Raw genomic sequence first — 19,024 nt, forward strand, 5'->3', positions numbered from 1 at the left:
TGTTCCCTCAAAATTCATATGTTGAAATCTTAGTCCCCATTGTGATAGTATTTAGAAGTGGGGCTTTTGGGAGGTGGTTAGGGTTATATTTTTGGTCATGAGACTGGAGCCATCATGATGAGATTAATGCTCCTAAAAAGGGATGAAGAGATGGGAGGTCTCACTCCCTGCCATGAGAGAATATGGCAAGAAGATGGCCACCTGTAAACCAGGAAGAGGCGCCTTGACCATGTTGGCACCTGGCCTCAGAATTGAAGATTCCAGAACTGTGAGAAATAAAAGTTTGTTGTGTAAGCCACCCACTCTATGGTATTCTGTTATAGCAACCCAAGCCAACTAGGACAGAGGCCTTAACAATTCTTTGATTCTAATATATTCAGAGTAAATAGTAGAAATTCTAGCTTTTTCTAGCCATTATTAGACTTAGAAGACTCAGCATTGTGTTCCTGAAGCCTTCATGGAACACTTTCCCTGGAGTAGAGCAGCTTGCTCAGGATATCACTCTCTGTATCCATATTCCTGTGAGGGGAGAATTTACAGAGAGCGCAGCCCATGTCTATACTTGGAAGCAGCCTCACTTAGATTTAAGTATATCAGCATATGTAAAACCAACTCCCAACAGACTTTGGAGGGAGTAACTTGGTTGTTATCATGTCATATTTGAATCAAATTAAATTTTCCCCTGATCATGTCTATTTTTATTTTGAGATTATCCCAGTAATTATTGGTAATAATAACATTGCCCTCCTATTTTTGAAAACCTTCACATAGCAGTTTTCCACCTAAAATTTATAGGCAAGACAGATCTCACAGCACTTTATCCAATCCTACTTCCCAATGACATTTCCCACTAATTCCCTGTTTCTCTCACCAGGCTCTCTCTGTTCTGTCCAATAATCCAGTCTCTGGATTCTTCTTCCCATTCCCTGGACATGTCACTGTTAGCTGTCTCCAGGTATTTATTCAGGTTGTATCCTTTGCCTAAAATGCTTTCCTCAATATCAAATAATCTTTTGAGGTCAATTAAATAGAATGTAAAAACACCCTTTCCCTGTCCATTCTCACTTTAAACTAATACTTCCCATTACCCAAAACATTTTTTGTCCCTTTGGGTTGCTAAAATAGAAGTTCCTTTTACTGTTGTTTATTGGATCTAGGCTAACACTCATCTTTTAAAGTTAGTTTATATTTATGAAGATTAAAAAAAAACAAGTTTCTTGTTAATCAAAAAATGAATAAAGATTAAGAAAGAAAGAAAATCAAGGGATGGTTATGCTTTCCTTTGTCTCCGTAGAGAGACAATGAGCCAATATTTTCCTGTGAAGGGGAGGGAATCAGAAGTGGAGAAATGTGAGAGAATGGAGCATGTGCACCAGTCTAGCCAATTACCTGGAATCCCCTTTGGGACCTGATATTGGAAACATTTTATGGGTCCATTTTGGAGTATAGAGCACTGCCTACAGAGGTCTGGTGCTGACATTTTAACCTATTTTCTAGAAATACATGTTTCATTTGTCCATGTGAAAAAATAAACTATGTGCTATTAGAAATGTATGCCTTTTACATTTCCAAAGTATTCTGTATACTTTCAAGGGACAATGTTCAATACGTACGTCGTTTTTTCCAATATGTATGTATTTGAAAAGTTGAATTCTACTGCCATGTTGAGGCAAATTTAGAGAAGCCAGTTTTAAAGATCTTTTTAAAATATTTTCCATCATTTCATAGAAATACTTGCTAAATAAGGTATGCAAAATCGATCCAATTTTTGGCTTAATTTTGGAAGATGGGTCTGGAAAGATTTTCTTTGCCAAGTCATCATTTATTGAGTACTTATAATACCCAATGTACTGAGCCAGGGGCTTCTCATATACTTTGTCACCTGACCTCATAGCACCCTAGGAGTTATAAGCCTAATTTAATGGTAAGCAAGGAGACTCATAGACCTTGCTACTTGTCTAAGATGACATATCAGAGTGAGGATTAGAACATAGGACAGATTTGGCTCAGGTCATGATCCCAGGGTCCTGGGATCCAGTCCCACATGGGGCTCTCTGCTCAGCGGTGAATCTGCCCCTCCCTCTCCCTTTACCCCTCCCCAGGCTTATGCTCTCTCTGGTTCATTCTCTATCTCAAATAAATTAATAAAATCTTAAAAAAAAGAACATAGGACAGATTACAAAAAATATGTTCTCTTCACTTTCTTCTGTATGCCTCATTCCAAAACATGTACTGAGCAGAACAAAATTGCTGTGCTGATTTCTTACTTACTTCTATGTATTATATTGAGTTATTCTAAGCACTGGAATCATTTCAAAGTTAGTAGAAAGTCCATGGCTAGACAAAATCTGAATGATTCAGAGAGAGATGAGAAACAGATCTACCCTTACTATGTCTATGGTACATATAAGTTAGAAATCATCTTATTTTTATACCATTTTATTTTTCCCCAAACATGTAATTTTAGGGGCTAGGAGAGCTGAAGTTTTTTTTTCTCTGTAAGATAATGCCCATATAATCCCCTTTGATAAAAGAAATATATTGGAGACATTGGGTTAAATAAAATACATTAATTTTATCAATTTCTTTTTACATTTGTAACGTGGCTGTCAGCAAATTTAAAATTATGTATGTGGCTAACATTGTATTTGTACTGTACAATGCTGATCTAGAACAATTCTATGAGGATCATAAAACAAGTTTGAAGTTTTTATTACAGCTTTTGCTAGAGAAAATTATTTTTAGGAAATTCCGATGACATTTAAAAAAAAAAAAGTTTTACACTTACTCACCTGGTTACCCCTGGTAGACACATTCAGGCTTCCATAAAGAAAGCATAGACTTGAAGTCATTTCTCACCTTTGCTTTTGCACTGGAAAAGTGGTTATAACACCACCTAAAATGTAAGGATGCTATGGAGATAACACTCAGTCAAGGTAAAAATAAACCTTGAAATAAAAATGAAAACTTTACCAGTTGTAATATAATTGAATTAGTTCACTTTTCTCAAAATCTCCCTAGAAAGGATTTCCTGTAGCACCTTGGCCAGCTACTGTCTGAAGTCAAAGACGACAGACAAGGACCAGAGAAGCCCTTACTCTAAGCTCCCCTTGTAGAGCAGACCTTCCCAGTCGAGGTACTCTTTTCCTGCTGCTCCATGCATTCTTCTCTACTGAGCTCTAGAGTCCCCATGATCCCTCTGCAGGTGGCCCTTCCAGATCTACTAGAGAGGGCTTTTGCTCTAAAGTGCTGGTAGAGATATGTCATAAATGAAAAGCCACATGAAATGTTTCACTTCAATTTTGACTTGGGTAAAATTCTGGCTCCTAGGAATAGTAGATAAATGGCATAATATTTGGAGGGGAAGGAAAAATGGTGGTCAGGTGGTACCACATAAAGCACATGTTGATTATATGCTTTTTAGAAGTTAGAAACACTCTATGTGCTGTTTTCAAATGTATCATATTCATTTATGCAAATGTTAGTGGTTTTTCATGTTCTATGTATTAGATTAACACTCAATTTATAATACAGTAAGATGCCAAATATAATATTGTTCCCATTAAAAGACCCTACTTATGTCACAGCTCAAATCATGCCCTTTGAAAATTAACAGCTTATACATATGTAAAGCCTGAGATAACATAGACTGCAAAGTGAGTGCTAATTCTGTTTCTTGCCACCAGTAACACAAAAGACTTTGACTTGACTTTATAAGATGGTCTCTTAGTAAAAATAAATAAAAACAAAATGAACTATATATAATATATATGTTAATTTTAATGGAATTAAAATTCAATTTTACTATCTTAAAGTCTAGAACCACAAGTGAGGTTATTTTTCCTTTTATTTCATAATATTCACTATGTTTAGCAGAATCAAAGTTTACCTCTCTTACAAACTAGAATTTTTGTGCCTGTTTTCTGGAGTCTTTTTTCTTTTTCTTTTTATCTTTTCTTTAATCTACTATGTCACCAATTATTTTCTGCATCAATAACACCTTACCTAAGTTATCTCAGAGAATAGCCTCCAGATCAGTTCTATCCAATAGAAATACAATGTTCAATATATATGTAATTTCAAATTTTTCTAGTACTTACATCTTTTTTTAATTTTATTTTGTTATGTTAGTCACCATACATTACATCATTAGTTTTTGATGTAGTGTTCCATGATTCATTGTTTGTGCATAACACCCAGTGCTCCATTCAATACGTGCCCTCTAAATAAAAAAAAATCAATAATATATTTTATTTAAGCCAAAATACTGTTATTTTAACACAATCAATATAAAATTATTGGGCAATTTTGCATTCTCTTTTCATACAAAATGCTTGAAATCTACTGTGCATTTTATACTTACATCATCTCTCAATTCAGACTAACTGTATTAAAAGTACCAGGTAGCTACATGTGGTTAGTGGCTATGTTCTAGACACCATAGGTCTAGAATACAGTTCTTTAGCTTCCGGAAAGAGGCTTTCTCTGAATCTCACAACCATCAATGAGAAAAACAGCTGCATCTAGATAAGCAAAGATATCATGGTAGATAATGGATTTCATTCTGTATGGAAAAAGACAGAATTACCTCTCCTTTTAGTGATGAGTTAGAAATTAGCCCTGACAACCATTCTTCCAAAGAGTGAGTAGGGGTCATCTTCCCCTAAGTTAAAGAATATTCACTGGATAACTCACTTTCTCCCAGTAGAGTCCTGAAAACCATAAATTCAGACGGTGAATTATTTTCTGGGCCTTAAAGATTGTAGAAGCTGCATTTGGTAGAAAATATGATAATAAAGGAAATAATAAGGGGAGACCTTACCAACTTATTTTTCTTTTCAAAAGAATAAGCAAAAATGTTTCTCTTTTCTAAGAAACTTTTATTATAGTTACTTCAATTATAGCCTACTACCAGTAAAATATTGTCAAAATATACCCTACCTTTTATTAGTCTGAACTTTGGCTCAATGTTACCTAGATTTTGAGAAAAATAAGAGAATATGAGTAAATTACAAGCAACCAAGAGAAAATCATGGCAATGGCCAATTCAATAACAGCATAATCAAAACATGGAACATCCAAAGCTTCTTATGCTGATGATGTGAGGATTTAAAATTAGACAGAGATCTCTTAGAACACTGCTATTTAATTTATTGTTCATTTGCAATTTTAATGTAAAAACCTTTTAATCCCTGTCTGTGCCTTCCAACTTATTCTTTCTGGCTAAAGTGCATTATCACTTGTTTTCTCCAAAAAAGAAAAACTCAAAGCTAATTTCCAGGAATCTTGGTGTATTCTCCCTTTTGCCTTTAAGGCAGAGCATTGTCTTTAACAGTGCTTTGGCTTTTTTATACTCTTCTGACTTCTTTTGTTTTTTAATGTGGTGGTTGTACCTTTAATTAATTTATGAGCACAGTAAGAATTTAGGCTTTGGAATGTTTCTCAAAATACCCAATGAGCTCTCTTATAATGCAGTATGTGCACAGAGATGTTGTTGGTAGACTGGACCTTGGGAAGATGATACCCCCAGAAGCCAATATAGTTAACTCTCATAGCAAGACATTCTGGAATCTCCAAACACTGCCCAACACTTCCACCAGCCTTTTTGTGATCAGGATTCACTTTGCCATTCTCACTGGAAATGCCTGGTGGTTGTGATAGCACTGGGGTGAGAGAGGGACGGGTGGAAAGGTGAGAATTGATTTGGGAAGGGTTCAGGAAAGACAAAATGTCATTTGGGGTTGTGCATTTGAATAGTAACATTGGCTAGGTCCATCACTATTAATCCAAAATTCAGTCAACTCAGTGACAATATAGGCTCATATTTTTGCCTTCCCAAATCTTAAAGACAAATATTTGCCTTAATGTCTCCTCTCAAGGCAGCAGGAGAAAGAATATCTCTTGGTTTGATTTCTTCCAGGTTTTATTCAACTTTAAAATTAAAAAAAATGTAAATTATTTTTAAAATTTATTCAATTTTATAATTTACCTCTTCCATTTTCATAAATGCAAATAAACTAATGTTAAAATGATGTTTGAACTCTGATTTTGTAAATGAACATTTTAAGGCCAGACACAATAAACAACACTACAAAGAACTTTTAGTTGAACACTCTAATTAGGAAACTATTTTATTGACATATTCATCAATCATCACCTACAAATTTAAGAAGCATCAGCACCCATCATCCTCCTCAGAATTAATTATGAAACAATTACACAAATCACAGAATAAGGAAACTATAGACTAAATTATTTTTAGGCACTAAAACAGTTTAATCATAAACATCTCGCTTCTCATACTAACCTTTCCATTTCATTGATTTGAGCATATGAACCATAAAAACCCATCAGTTTCAGCTCTGATGTGGTTTCCTCTTGCAGGTTCACAATAAGTTGAGATAAAATATTTTCCATCATTACATTATGTTGGTCTGCGGATGCTCTTACTAAAAGGATGACATAACAGCATGTTCATAAAGCAACTACACATGGAGCTTACGTTCCAAAGCTCAATTTCCAGGCCACAACATATGAATCTCTGTTTTCTTTGACTGACAGCTCAAGGTTCATTAACATTTCTATCTCAATCAAGTTAAAAGAGATTTATAGGTTTGAAATGCAATAGACCTCTAAAAGTCGATAGGGGGCACGAACTAAATAAATGCATCTTTAAATTTGCTTAGTCATTTTTAGATGAAATTCTTCAATAGAGAGTAGAAAACAAAGGGAAAAAAATAACTAAAGTTCAGTGGATCCTATTACACAGCAACACATTGGGAAGTCACTGGTGAAGAAAGCTCCAGACTCAGGAAAGTAAAAGATCTTAAGGAACAGGAGAGGTACAGTATTTTGCACATTGTATTTATTAAGACATCACAGAATATTAACCACAAAATAGTAAGCATTTAATAAAACTGGTCTGTAACTTTAGAAAATAGATTAATATTACAAAGTTTTAAGATGGAGTTTTGAAAAGATTTTTTAAATAAATTTTGAGGCACCTTAACTAAAATTAAAATGATAGAATATATAACAGTATAAATATTTAAACTGATATTTCATTTTAGTTTAAACAAAGTATATTTTCTTAACTCTATTTAAGATGACTTAAAGTAAAAAAAATGAAGGCCATTTTCATTGTCTACTCTAAATATTTTATATATCAATTTATCTTTGAAATATCCAAATAAAATTTTTCAATGTATTAATTATTCATTAATACTATGAACAGTGTCAATAAATTATAGTTATATTCTCTTACAATATGTGTATGGTATTACAACTTATTACTGGTAACAAAAACCATCTTTAATATATATGTCATAAAATCTTTAAACAAAAGAAGAAACTGGACATGCAAATTCCATTCATATATTTTAAGAATTAATTCTGGAGGCCATTCCTCATAAACAAAGGAACAATAGCAAAATTTTATTTTATAGATGGGAAATCAGATAACTCCATCAGCAAACAAAATTGTGGAATATGTATAATAATACAAATTAAATACAGTACTCTAAAACCTTGTATTCAATTGGTAACATGACCAGATATCCATAGAACTCTTGAGAAAACCATGTGCCATATATTTTGAATGCTGAAGCTTGAAGAATTAGTTTGAAGTGTTCACCTTCTTTTTGCCACTTCCCCATCCACCACTGAGTTGTACAGGATAGTCACGGAATGATATACGTTCTTTCTTAGAAGGTCCCGTATTTGTTATCATTGGTGCAAATATTCCCTTAATTGAAAAACCTAGACAGTGATATTAAAGGGACACGATCACTTAACTTGATCCAAATAGAATTATATTTTAAAGTAAGAAATATATTTGTCAACAACACGCATTTTAGAACTATATGATCTTTGAATTTTTTTAAAAAGGCATATTGAGTTTTCTTTTTGTTTGCAAAATAATCAGTTTGGTATAAAGTACATTTTGTTCAAATAAAATGATTGAAAAAATTAGATAAATTTTCTTCTATCTACAAATCAAAACTGGTATCTCAAGACTGAGATTATGTATCTTCCTAGTTTTTAGATATCTAAATTTGTTTATATTTTCATAGTTTAAATTTTTATCACTATGTTTTCATAAATGAGTATGTTATGATTAGTTTTAGAAATAGTTCTTGACTTAAGGACTTCTTCAGAAAAAAGAATTCTTGGTAAAACAGAAAACATATTAGATATAGAATCTAAGGATATTCATGGGTTCTAGTCTGGCTGCATAAAACCCAGCTTTGTGACTCCAGGCGGGTTACCACTTTTCTAAGACTTAGTTTTATAAATGACGGAAACAATCTGTGCATTGCAGGGTACTGCCTTTCTGATTATATTGCAATGGTGGTAAGACCTATGAGAGTGCTTTGTAAACAGGTGCTATAAAATGGAAGAAATTATTATGGTCAACAATTTAGAACTTATCCAGAAAAAAAGTATCAAAAATTGTTAGAGGTTAAAAATAAATAGTAGTGGAAAGAATGGGATGGTGGATTAGGAATGTTTTACTCAGCAAGATCCCAAGATGCCATATCAAAAATACTATTAAAGAATTATGATCATCTGCTTTAAATCTCCTGAGCATTAAGCAAGCACAGGGCTGGATCTGTGGGGAAAGGGTTTGAAAAGCAGCAGAGTGAGGAATTCCAGAGCTCCCATAGTACTGACTTGAGGCAAAGGTTCAAACCACATGACTCTCCATTGTGATGCTATTGTGCTTTAAATAAGTTTAGGAGGGGAAATATCTAATTTTTTTAAAAAAATTAATGCTTTCCCAACTAAAACTTAAAATATTTAAAAAGTATGTCTAAATAGGAAGGTTAGGAAACACTAGATCATTTGTGGAAATTTGCCTTAATTTCAAATTTGGTGCAGCATGATGGTAAATATTGATTATAAACCCATTTTATATTTAAAAGCTCTTTTAAAACAATACTGCTTTTTGGATTTTTATACTAAAACTGTGATTAGGAAAACAAATTCAGAGTAGCTAATGAACTTCTATAAAGGTAGCATATTTTACTTTTAGTGTACAAAAAGAAGTGGTAGAAGGCAGGGGAAAAAAGCTATTGATTTAAGAGGGGGTATGCTAGACAGAGAGAGTAATAGCTGTGGATACAAACTCAAGTCTGTAATGGAGTTAGACACAGAACATAGCTCAGGAGTTTAGAGACCTTCACAGCTGGCACTCAAAGGCAGTCAAAGACAAAGGACGAAAACTATGCCAGGTAAAGTTGGCTTCCAAGTTGTGGCCAGAGTTAGCCTGCATGGAGCTACTCCCTGTAAATTAGTCAGTAGTCCTTCACAAAACTGCATGAACTTTTTCAAGCAACAGGAATATTACTAATGCAGAAAAGCAAGAATTTCCATTTTTTAAAAGAATTTCCTAATGATAAAATAGTGGCCTAAAAAATGTAAGAAAGTATCCTAAAATCTTATCATCTTCTTACGTGCTAGTTACATATGGAAAATACATTTTTTTTTTCCAAATAACAGAATGGAAAGTCTTCTCGGTCTGTTTTGGAAAACAACAACAGTAACAGCAAACCCTCACCTTGCCCCAGCAGTAAAAATTCTTTAATTAATAAACTCTTTCCTGGGATAGCAAGTATGTATTTAGGAGAACACATAATTTGGGGAGAAAGCTGGGGTTGAAGGTGTGGGGGAGCAGGGAGTTCTGAGAACTGAAGAGCTACTGGGACACATTTAGAATTCAGATATATTTATTTAAGACAAAAAACAGAGATTAGTAAAAAAAAAAAAAAAGTAAGCAGGTTTCCACAAATGGCTGACACAAATGTTTTCTTCCAGCAGAGAAAGCTAAATCAAGTTCCTTGCAAGCATTAATCAAGGTAATATGTACAAGTAAGTATGTATTTTAAAATATAATCCAATAATATAGTTCATTATTGGTTAATATTTTCTATGAAAGTATCTTAATAGTATAAAGATGTATTATTTAATGCCTTTACTCTTAATATAAGCTTTTTATCAAAGATGACAAATAATATGTAAGGAGGGAGACAATTTCTGTACAAAGTATTGGCATATTTATAATTTCATACACTTCTAAAATAATTATTTCAAAATGAAATAAATTGAATTGCATTAAAACATGGCTTTTCTTTAGACCAAATCCTCATTCTTAACAGTGTTTCTGCATTCTAAAGGATTTTTCTATTGACTACAAACTGTATGGTACAATTCTTCTCCCTTTTATTGTTCGGATGTCTTTGTTATTTTGAAGCTGTTGATGAATCTTCAAGTCTTTTTGTACTTACCCACAATGGAACCCTATATTTAAAGGGCAGTCTGTAAATTTTTCATTATGTAGTGTACTCCCTTCAGCAAATAACTTATCACACACATATTTAAAACACCTTTATAGTAATTTTGTAGTATATTTTCAGTGGAATGAAAATGCTGTAGGAAATTAGTCTTTAAAATTACATAAATACGTATACATATAGTTTTTAAAAATACACTTTTGATGTGATTAAAAGCTTGCATTTTATTGTTTGCTACTTGAAAATATATAATTTGGGCAGTAGTCAATATAGCTTATTCTCTCATTGCATTTAGTGAGAGTCTTTGTGTTGTCATATAAATTCTTGAACCACCAGATACATGGAATATAAATCAAGGAGTAAAACAACACATCTATAAAGGAACCACATACTGGCATTTATTGTAAAACTATTACTTTGTCCTGTAACTACTCGAGAAATGGAAAAAAGAAAAGAAGCAATTTAATAGTCGATGTATAATCATTCTAAAATTACTTCCCCCATGAAAATACAATAGTGAGGGCATCTTGCCTCAAAAAATTGACATTAGAGCAGGCCTACTGATGGGCTCCTGGAATAAAAAAAAATTATGACTAAAGGACCTTTAACAGTTTTTGTCACTTTCCTGCAACATTATTGTTATAGATTTAATGTTTCTTTAACAACAGTCTGCTGCATATTTTAAGGTGATCATACAAATTAACCACTCTGTTTCTTACATATATGCTTAAAGTATGTCTTGGTAAGTATGCTCTATCTTCCAATAAGTCACTTCTTTACCACATAATCTGTGTTCTGCTAAAGATTTGTTCTGGTCCTTTAAAAAAATTTTTTGGTTAAATCCTTGGTTCTTTAACAAATGTCAAGGTCTATATATGCTGTGTTTTGATAAGTAATTTAATATGTAAAATGCTTTGAATGACTCTCCTGGTATGTATAAAAAAAACTTTGTTAAACCGGTCAAAATAGAAATTTCATGATATATAGGAATACGTCACTGGATTTTCATCAATACACCCAACACTATGTGTCTGGATATAGAAATCCTTTCAAAGTCCTTCCCATATTGTATTGCTTAACAGCAGATACAGCACAAGTAAAGCATGGAGAAAAAAAATTCAACATTTTAATGAAAGTGACCAGAACAAATTTTTAGCAGCAAAGCGTTTACATCAATTTAAGTGCTGTGAATGAGTTACACTGGGTAAGTTTGAGGTTGAGGTAGTCATTACAGTGTTCAAATAACAGTTGCTTTTTAAGGTCATTGCTATGTCCAACCTTGAATTATAGTGATCATTTACAGTGAACTTCAGTTAGATAAAGTCTAACACTGAGAATGAAAACAAAACAAATAACAGGTTGTCTTTATTATATTCAGATTTCCTCAATAAATCATTTGCTTGTTTCCCAAATTGTTTTCAAGCTTGTTCAGTGACTAAAATTTTTTTCTATAACTTATAAAAATATTAATAAAATTTGTTTCTCAATATTTCAATTGGACAATGACATTTATAGTTATTTGTCTTACCCAATAGTTAAGAGACATATGACTAAGAAAATCAGTTAGGTTTTGTACATTTGATAGAAAACATCCACAGTATTTGTTATTGTTGGTAAAAATCACAATGCCTATTATTTCTAAACCAGACACATATAATTTGCCTTGGCTATGTATATTTATTTGAAAACAATTTCTAATGAGCATAAAAGCTAATACATATCAAATAGAGTGAGGAATCTTATTTTGATAGATATTATAAAGATTTTTACTTTTGTATTTTGCCTATTTATCTTTTATAATAGCTACCCTTCATATTTGATCAGAATTTTTAAGGCCTCCTTATTGTACACAGTATTTGCCAGGTTTTACTATTTGTAACACCATGTTGTGTTGATTTCTTCTTGAGGATACCTTGTAGCTGTCTCTACACACACAAAGATGGCTAGAATGTGGTGCTAAAAATATTGTATTTCGATAAATTCTGTGGCTCTTATACTAATATTGTTCAATATTATTTTTATTTTTTTTTCCTAGAGGAATGTTTCTGAGTGATTTACTTTTGTTGTAAAATACAAATAGGTTTTGTGATTTTTTTTTCAGAACTAGGTTTGCTTTCTGTCACGTGGCCCTTAAATTAACTAAAACTCTTCTTTCCATTGTTAACTATTCTATATAACTTTGATAAATGCAATTTTCTGGCCTCCCACCACACTAGTCGATACTTACTGAGTGTTTAAATTTCTAAATTGACTAGGAAATAAAAATTGTAACTCATTGAGGAGTTAACAATCTAAAAACTACCCAGCTATCCATTTTCTGCTGTACACTGTTGCTTCTAAAAATCAGATCATATGTCCCTTTACTCTTGTCAATTCAGGTAAGGTCTATTTCCAACTCCTTTAGTAATTTTTTTTATTGTTTTCTTTAGGACTTTATTCAATTTTATTATATTTACAACCAAGTGTCCATAATTTTTTGTAATTAAAGACCAGTGGTATAAAAGATGCTAATAATTGAGAGTATTTTCTACCCTTAATTGATATGTCTATTCTTTTGAAATAATCCAGTTCTTATATAACACTCTATTTTAATTTCTAATAATCTTGTCTTACCCCTCACTTTCCATGTTAATTAATTTAGCTAAAGCAAACTTTTAGCAAAAATATGCATTTTAAGTAAATCTTCAAATGTTTATCATTAAGCAGTTATCCTTTGGAATTTAAACATTTAAAACCCAAAATAGATTTTCGAGATCACTTGAGGTCTTAGAAAGCTTTAATTTAAAATTTTCCTTTTAGAGGTGTCTGAGTGGCTCAGACAGTTAAGCATCCGGCTCTTGATTTTGGCTCAGGTCGTGATCTCAGGGTCATGAGATCGAGGCCCACATAGGGCTTGGCACTCAGCAGGGAGCCCGCTTGGATTCTCTCCCTCTACCTCTGCCCTTCTACCCTGTTCCCCCCACAGAGCTCTCTCTCTTTCTCTCTCTCTCTCAAATAAATTAAATCTTAAAGTTGTCCTTTTATTTACACAGTCATTCAACATGTATTTATTTAGTGCCTATTTTATAGCAGGCATGGTTCTATTCTGCCTTACAGTGGACCTTCCCTGTCAATTTTCTTCCATGTGTCAAATAATATTAGTAATGATCACACTGTAGTTGCTTTCCATTTTACTCTATTCTAATAATTCCATCTTTACAGTCCTCATATGGAACTTGTATAGAACAAATACTTATTCCCACATTCCCAGATAGTGAAGACTTGTGGATAGATTTCCCAAAAACTTTTCATGGAAACTTTTATTATCCCTTTTCATGCTTATTATTTCTTAGCAGGGAGACATTTGGCAACAATAAACATGACTAGCCTGAGGATTTATTATATTATTGCACTTCAGTTTCATTCATTTGACAAATGCATTTCACATTGGACCATACCCATTTATTTACTCACCACATTAGCTAGTGTAAGAAATTGGTTTGAAAGCAACAACAATAACAACCTCACCCCCAAAATTCAGAGTATAGCAGTTTATTTTAAAAAAGGAAATGAACATGAAAGGAAGGCATAAGAACTAGAATACTACAGTCAGAAGCATGATGCTTTAATCTAATATCAGAAGAGCATACGTGGATCCTGTCCTCAAAAATATTAAAAATGTGTGATTTTTTGTTTTTTTTTTTTTTACAAAGAATAAATGTAGTTGACATATGTACAATTAGTTTCCTCACACAAACACAGTTGAAATTTCTCATTCTCTGGATAATATCAGCTGCTGGTGAAACTATGTTTTAGATCTGTAAACACTGCTCTGTGAGTACTAATAACTGTTACATATAACTATGTCTAGAACCATTGTTGACTGTTTCATTAAATTGTCTTAGATCTTGGAAATAGGCAGTATCAAGTTGTTAACGGACATTAAATCAACTTCTATTTATTATGTGCCTACTTTGTACTAGACTTTTAATACATATGTATTAGATGATTCCACCAACCATGTAAACATGCTCTTGGTATAATTAATTTTGATTATCTAGTTCTGGTTGTGGGAATATTTTAAGGGTTAAAGTGTTAATGTTAATGTGTTTGTTTGATTAATTGTCAAAGTTCAGGAACAGAATAAAAGACTGATCCAATTTGTATTTGTAAAGCTTCTGCCAAAAAATTTGAGACCAAGAAAAGTCAGAGTTAATGGTTTAAGCAATAATAAAAAGAGCCTTAAAGTTTACAACTTTATATTGTTAGAGACCAACTCTTGCTGAACAAATTTTTTAAAAAATTCTATGTGATGTAGCTCTAGCTTTTTTATTGACATGTTACTTTATTTTTTAAAAAAAGATTTTATTTATTTATTTGACAGAGAGAGAGACACAGCAAGAGAGGGAACACAAGCAGGGGGAGCAGCAAAGGGAGAAGGAGGCCTCCTGCGGAGCAGGGAGCCCGATGCGGGGCTCGATCCCAGGACCCTGAGATCATGACCTGAGCTGAAGGCAGATGCTTAATGACTGAGCCACCCAGGCACCCCGTTGACATGTTACTTTAAATCAAATACTTCAGATAAAAAAAAAAAAGATGATAAGCAAAGCCAGATTTTGTATATAGAACAAAAAAAGTTTAACTTGGTCGTAATTGTTTATAAAGTCTTATATTTACCTTCTTTTTATCTGGACAAAAATATAACATCTATAGTGGGATACAAGTTTGAATCATTTAAATGGGAAATACAATGGTCAATTTTTAGTTCTTGTACAATGAATTTTTACAACAATCAGCATAGACAGTGGTATCATGGAATTATTTTATTAGGAGATTTTGTAGATAGAACACCATCACTTATGCCATTTAGTATGGCAGTTAATTAAAAGTGCACATATTTAAAAGCTCTTCATTATGCATTTAGCATCAAAAAATTTTTCTGCTTGAGCACAATTATATTACTTTTTACTCTCAAAACTATTATGAGTATTACATATTAGTGATCATATTTTCTCATCGCCCCACGTGCTCTTCAAATCTCTGTCATTGTCAATTCACTCATAACTTGCCTGAAAATGTGACGTTGCAGGGATTTAAGAGTTCACTACGTCCCAGCCCCTTGCTTGGCACTTTATTTCCACCAACTCTTTTCAATCCTCATTATAACTCCACAAGATACACATCACCCTCATTTTTAAAATGGGGAAACTGAGGTAATGCTTTTAAACTATTTGCCCAAAAGTAAGTGATAGTAACACAGTTGAAACTCAGCTTCAAATGACTAAGATTTATTGTAAAGAAGACAGTATCATGTATAACAGAAGTAAAGTATGCCTCTGATGTAACAGTACCATAAAGAAAATCATTAGGTTAGCCAATGTGAGATGCATATCTGTTTTTGCATGGCTTGGACTGGAAAGAACTGCCCATTACCTGGAAATAAGGCCTATGAAACTAAAAAATGAATAAAAGGTATCAATGAAAAACAATACAATGTTCAATTTCTGTAAGTGAGGAAATACCAGAGAAAGATATTTCTATACATCTATCCATATCTATGCACACCTATATTTTTATATGATTTCATAAACCCTAACATGATTTTTTAAATTTAAGAATTACCAAAAGTTTTTTTTCAGACTTTCTTATCCTTTATTTATGTCACTGTCTCTCTGTTTACTCCTCAAGGTCTTTGCAGATGAGTTGTTATTGGAATTTTTGAAGGTGTTCAAAGAATACTCCCATATTTGAGTTGATTTTGGCTGTATTATACGAACACATGCGTTAATAAAGTAATATTAATGAGAGTGTCTCCTTTGAACTTTGCAAAATTTGATACAGAATACTGGAGACTACATGTTTTTCCAAGATAGTATATGAAGAAAATAGAGTGATGTAACTATCTAGATTTTTTTTTAAAGGCCAGGTATAAGTAAAACTAATATGCTAATTAGTGGGCAATTGAACCAAAACTCAATTTATTCTTTTTATGTATACTTTCAGTTTGTGCTGAAAAATATGCAAACAGGTACATGATTAAATGTAACTTTTACTCACTTTTGACCACTCTATGAGATAAAAAATAAATTACATGTAAAACATTTCTAGACATCCAGTGAGAAAACCCACTGATTTGTAAATTTAAGTTACACAGTGTAAGGGATCAGTAGCAAGGAGCAGAGCTGTCAAAGAGGTTAAAATGCTAATTACAGAAGATGTGGTATATACATACAATGGAATATTAGTCATAAAAAAGAATGAAATCTTGCCATTTGCTATGGAGCTAGAGAGTATTACGCTAAGCGAAATAAGTCAGTAGGAGAAAGACAAATACCATATGATGTTATTCATATGTGGAATTTAAGCTCTACTTTTTAACACATTTGCTATATTAAGTATAATTATAAGGTAGAGAGGCTGACCTGCATTTTTAAAAAGTTTAGAATTTTGATATTTAGTCGAATCTGAACTGAATTGAATTTGAAATGATCCCTATAACATATAATCATACCTAATATATATTAAGTGTTCAATAAATACTCATTGAATAAGACCGCCACAAATAACTTCCAAGGTACAATTCATTCAATGTGAATATAAAATATTACTAATATTAACCGCATCTTCACAAAGAGAACCCTTAAAAAAAGAGAGACTGCCTCTCTTTCCTTCTAGTTTTGGCCCATAAATATACTAGAGTTCTTTTCAAAACATACTTCAGAAGGGACTATAGCTCTGGTTCTCTGATATTCTGCGTGAGAATAATCAGATTTAAAAGCAAGACCACCTTGGGCACCTGGGTGGCTCAGTTGGTTAAGCGACTGCCTTCGGCTCAGGCCATGATCCTGGAGTCCCGGGATGGAGTCCCACATCAGGCTCCCTGCTCAGCAGGGAGTCTGCTTCTCCCTCTGACCCTCTTCCCTCTCGTGCTCTCTATCTCTCATTCTCTCTCTCTCAAATAAATAAATAAAATCTTAAAAAAAAGTCGTTCCTTAAAAGCAAGACCACCTTTCACAAAGCCTTATTAATTGAAAAGTTGAAATTTGTCTTATAGAGTACAGCTGCCTAACATGTTATTCTTTGTTTTTCCCATCATAACAATTTACATTTGTACAAAACATCATAGATTTTACTAATTACTTTCAGGATAACCTATTCATTAAATTACCTTGTAGCTGTATGTTTATACATAGCTTCCTCTTTAGTGTCTTCAATATTAAATTTACAAACAACTTCTTTCTACAAAGTAAACATCTAGTAAGGGATTAAGATAAAGATCATTTCCAACTACACTGTATGAATTGTTGACTGGGTTCTTATTAGGAAATTTTGTTTGTTTGTCTCTTCTCACATTAAAAAAAAAAAAAATGTATGGGCGCCTGGGTGGCTCAGTTGGTTGAGCGACTGCCTTCGGCTCAGGTCATGATCCTGGAGTCCCAAGATCGAGTCCTGCATCGGGCTCCCTGCTCAGCGGGGAGTCTGCTTCTCCCTCTGACCCTCTTCCCTCTCATGTGCTCTCTGTCTCTCTCATTCTCTCTCTCTCTCGAATAAATAAATAAAATCTTTAAAAAAAGAAAAAAAATGTATTAGGACATCAAGATACCCACCACTAAGTATTTATAGTAGAATATCCTTAAGCCAAATTTTTACAATAGGCATGTTGAGTTTCAGAATCACCTCTAGCTTTTTAATATTCAACTTGATTTTATGAAATAGCTGTCATTTCTAGTAGATGGAAGTTTTCTGATCTTTACTTGGAAAACATTCAAAGGAAAGGTTTATTTTTTCCCCATCTCAGTTGACTATACTTAGCTAGAGTAATTAGAGACAATTTGAAACATTTGAAATCAGAAGTATTATGGTATGGAGAAAATTTTCAGTTACAAACATGATTTTCATACTATAAAATATCAGAAATAATAGCTTCCGTTGCTTTTTAATTGGGAAATTGTCACATACAAAGTTTTATCATTCTGTTTGCAGAATTATGGAATTCTAAAGCTATCAGGACTCTTGGGTCTCCTTTATGTTTGTTTTTTCTTTTTCCATCTTTTTTTCACGTGAGGGCAAAAATACATATATATTTATCTAATTTTCCATGACATTTTCTTTTTTTTAAAGATTTTATTTATTTATTTGAGAGAGGGAATGAGAGAGAGAGAGAGCATGAGAGGGGGGAGGGTCAGAGGGAGAAGCAGACTCCCTGCTGAGCAGGGAGCCCGATGTGGGACTCGATCCCGGGACTCCAGGATCATGACCTGAGCCGAAGGCAGTCGCTTAACTAACTGAGCCACCCAGGCACCCTTTCCATGACATTTTCTAAATGGACAAACCAAACCTGAAATATCTCATCCAAGCTCACAAAAACACAAGTGTGAGAACTGGGATTCAGATTCAGAGCTGGCCTACTCCAAATTCGTTTCCTTTATTCCAGGCTGCCTGTTACCTACTAGATTTACAAAGGATTTGTAAAGGACTTAACTAAGGTCATAATCTGGTGAGGAGCCATGCCAGGATTAGAAATCTGTTTCCCAGACTCTTAACACATACTCTTACCAATGTCTCTCTGTTTAAAAGTGCAACTGGCATATTAATCATTTCTTATCTCTGGACTTCATAATTCCGGTTTAGTGAGGGCTGTACTACACTTTATTAAGTCATTCCTGGGGTGCCTGGATGGCTCCATTAGTTAAGTGTCAGACTCTTGGTTTCTACTCAGGTCGTGATCTCATGGGTGATGAGATTGAGCCCCA

At 33.2% G+C, this 19,024-nt stretch overlaps 1 protein-coding gene across 6 annotated transcripts in view; it reads right to left on the reverse strand.

The window, feature by feature from the left end:
- Window positions 1-7,136: 7,136 nt before the first annotated feature.
- The window catches only part of LRRIQ1 (leucine rich repeats and IQ motif containing 1), a 217,662-nt gene continuing 205,774 nt past the window's right edge, over window positions 7,137-19,024 (reverse strand). For 5 of the 6 annotated variants that reach the window (XM_073900567.1, XM_073900571.1, XM_073900566.1 and 2 more), the window contains one exon: window positions 7,615-7,758. In XM_073900567.1, coding sequence (XP_073756668.1) covers window positions 7,746-7,758 — 13 coding nt within the window. In that variant the 3' untranslated portion in view covers window positions 7,615-7,745. Of the gene's footprint in view, window positions 7,759-19,024 lie in introns of all 6 variants that reach the window. The other variant, XM_073900570.1, reaches the window with a different exon arrangement.

This window comes from Callorhinus ursinus, unplaced genomic scaffold (genome assembly GCF_003265705.2).
Source record: "Callorhinus ursinus isolate GAN/ISIS: 27379988/994484 unplaced genomic scaffold, GSC_fseal_2.0 scaffold14, whole genome shotgun sequence".
NCBI lineage: Eukaryota > Metazoa > Chordata > Mammalia > Carnivora > Otariidae > Callorhinus > Callorhinus ursinus.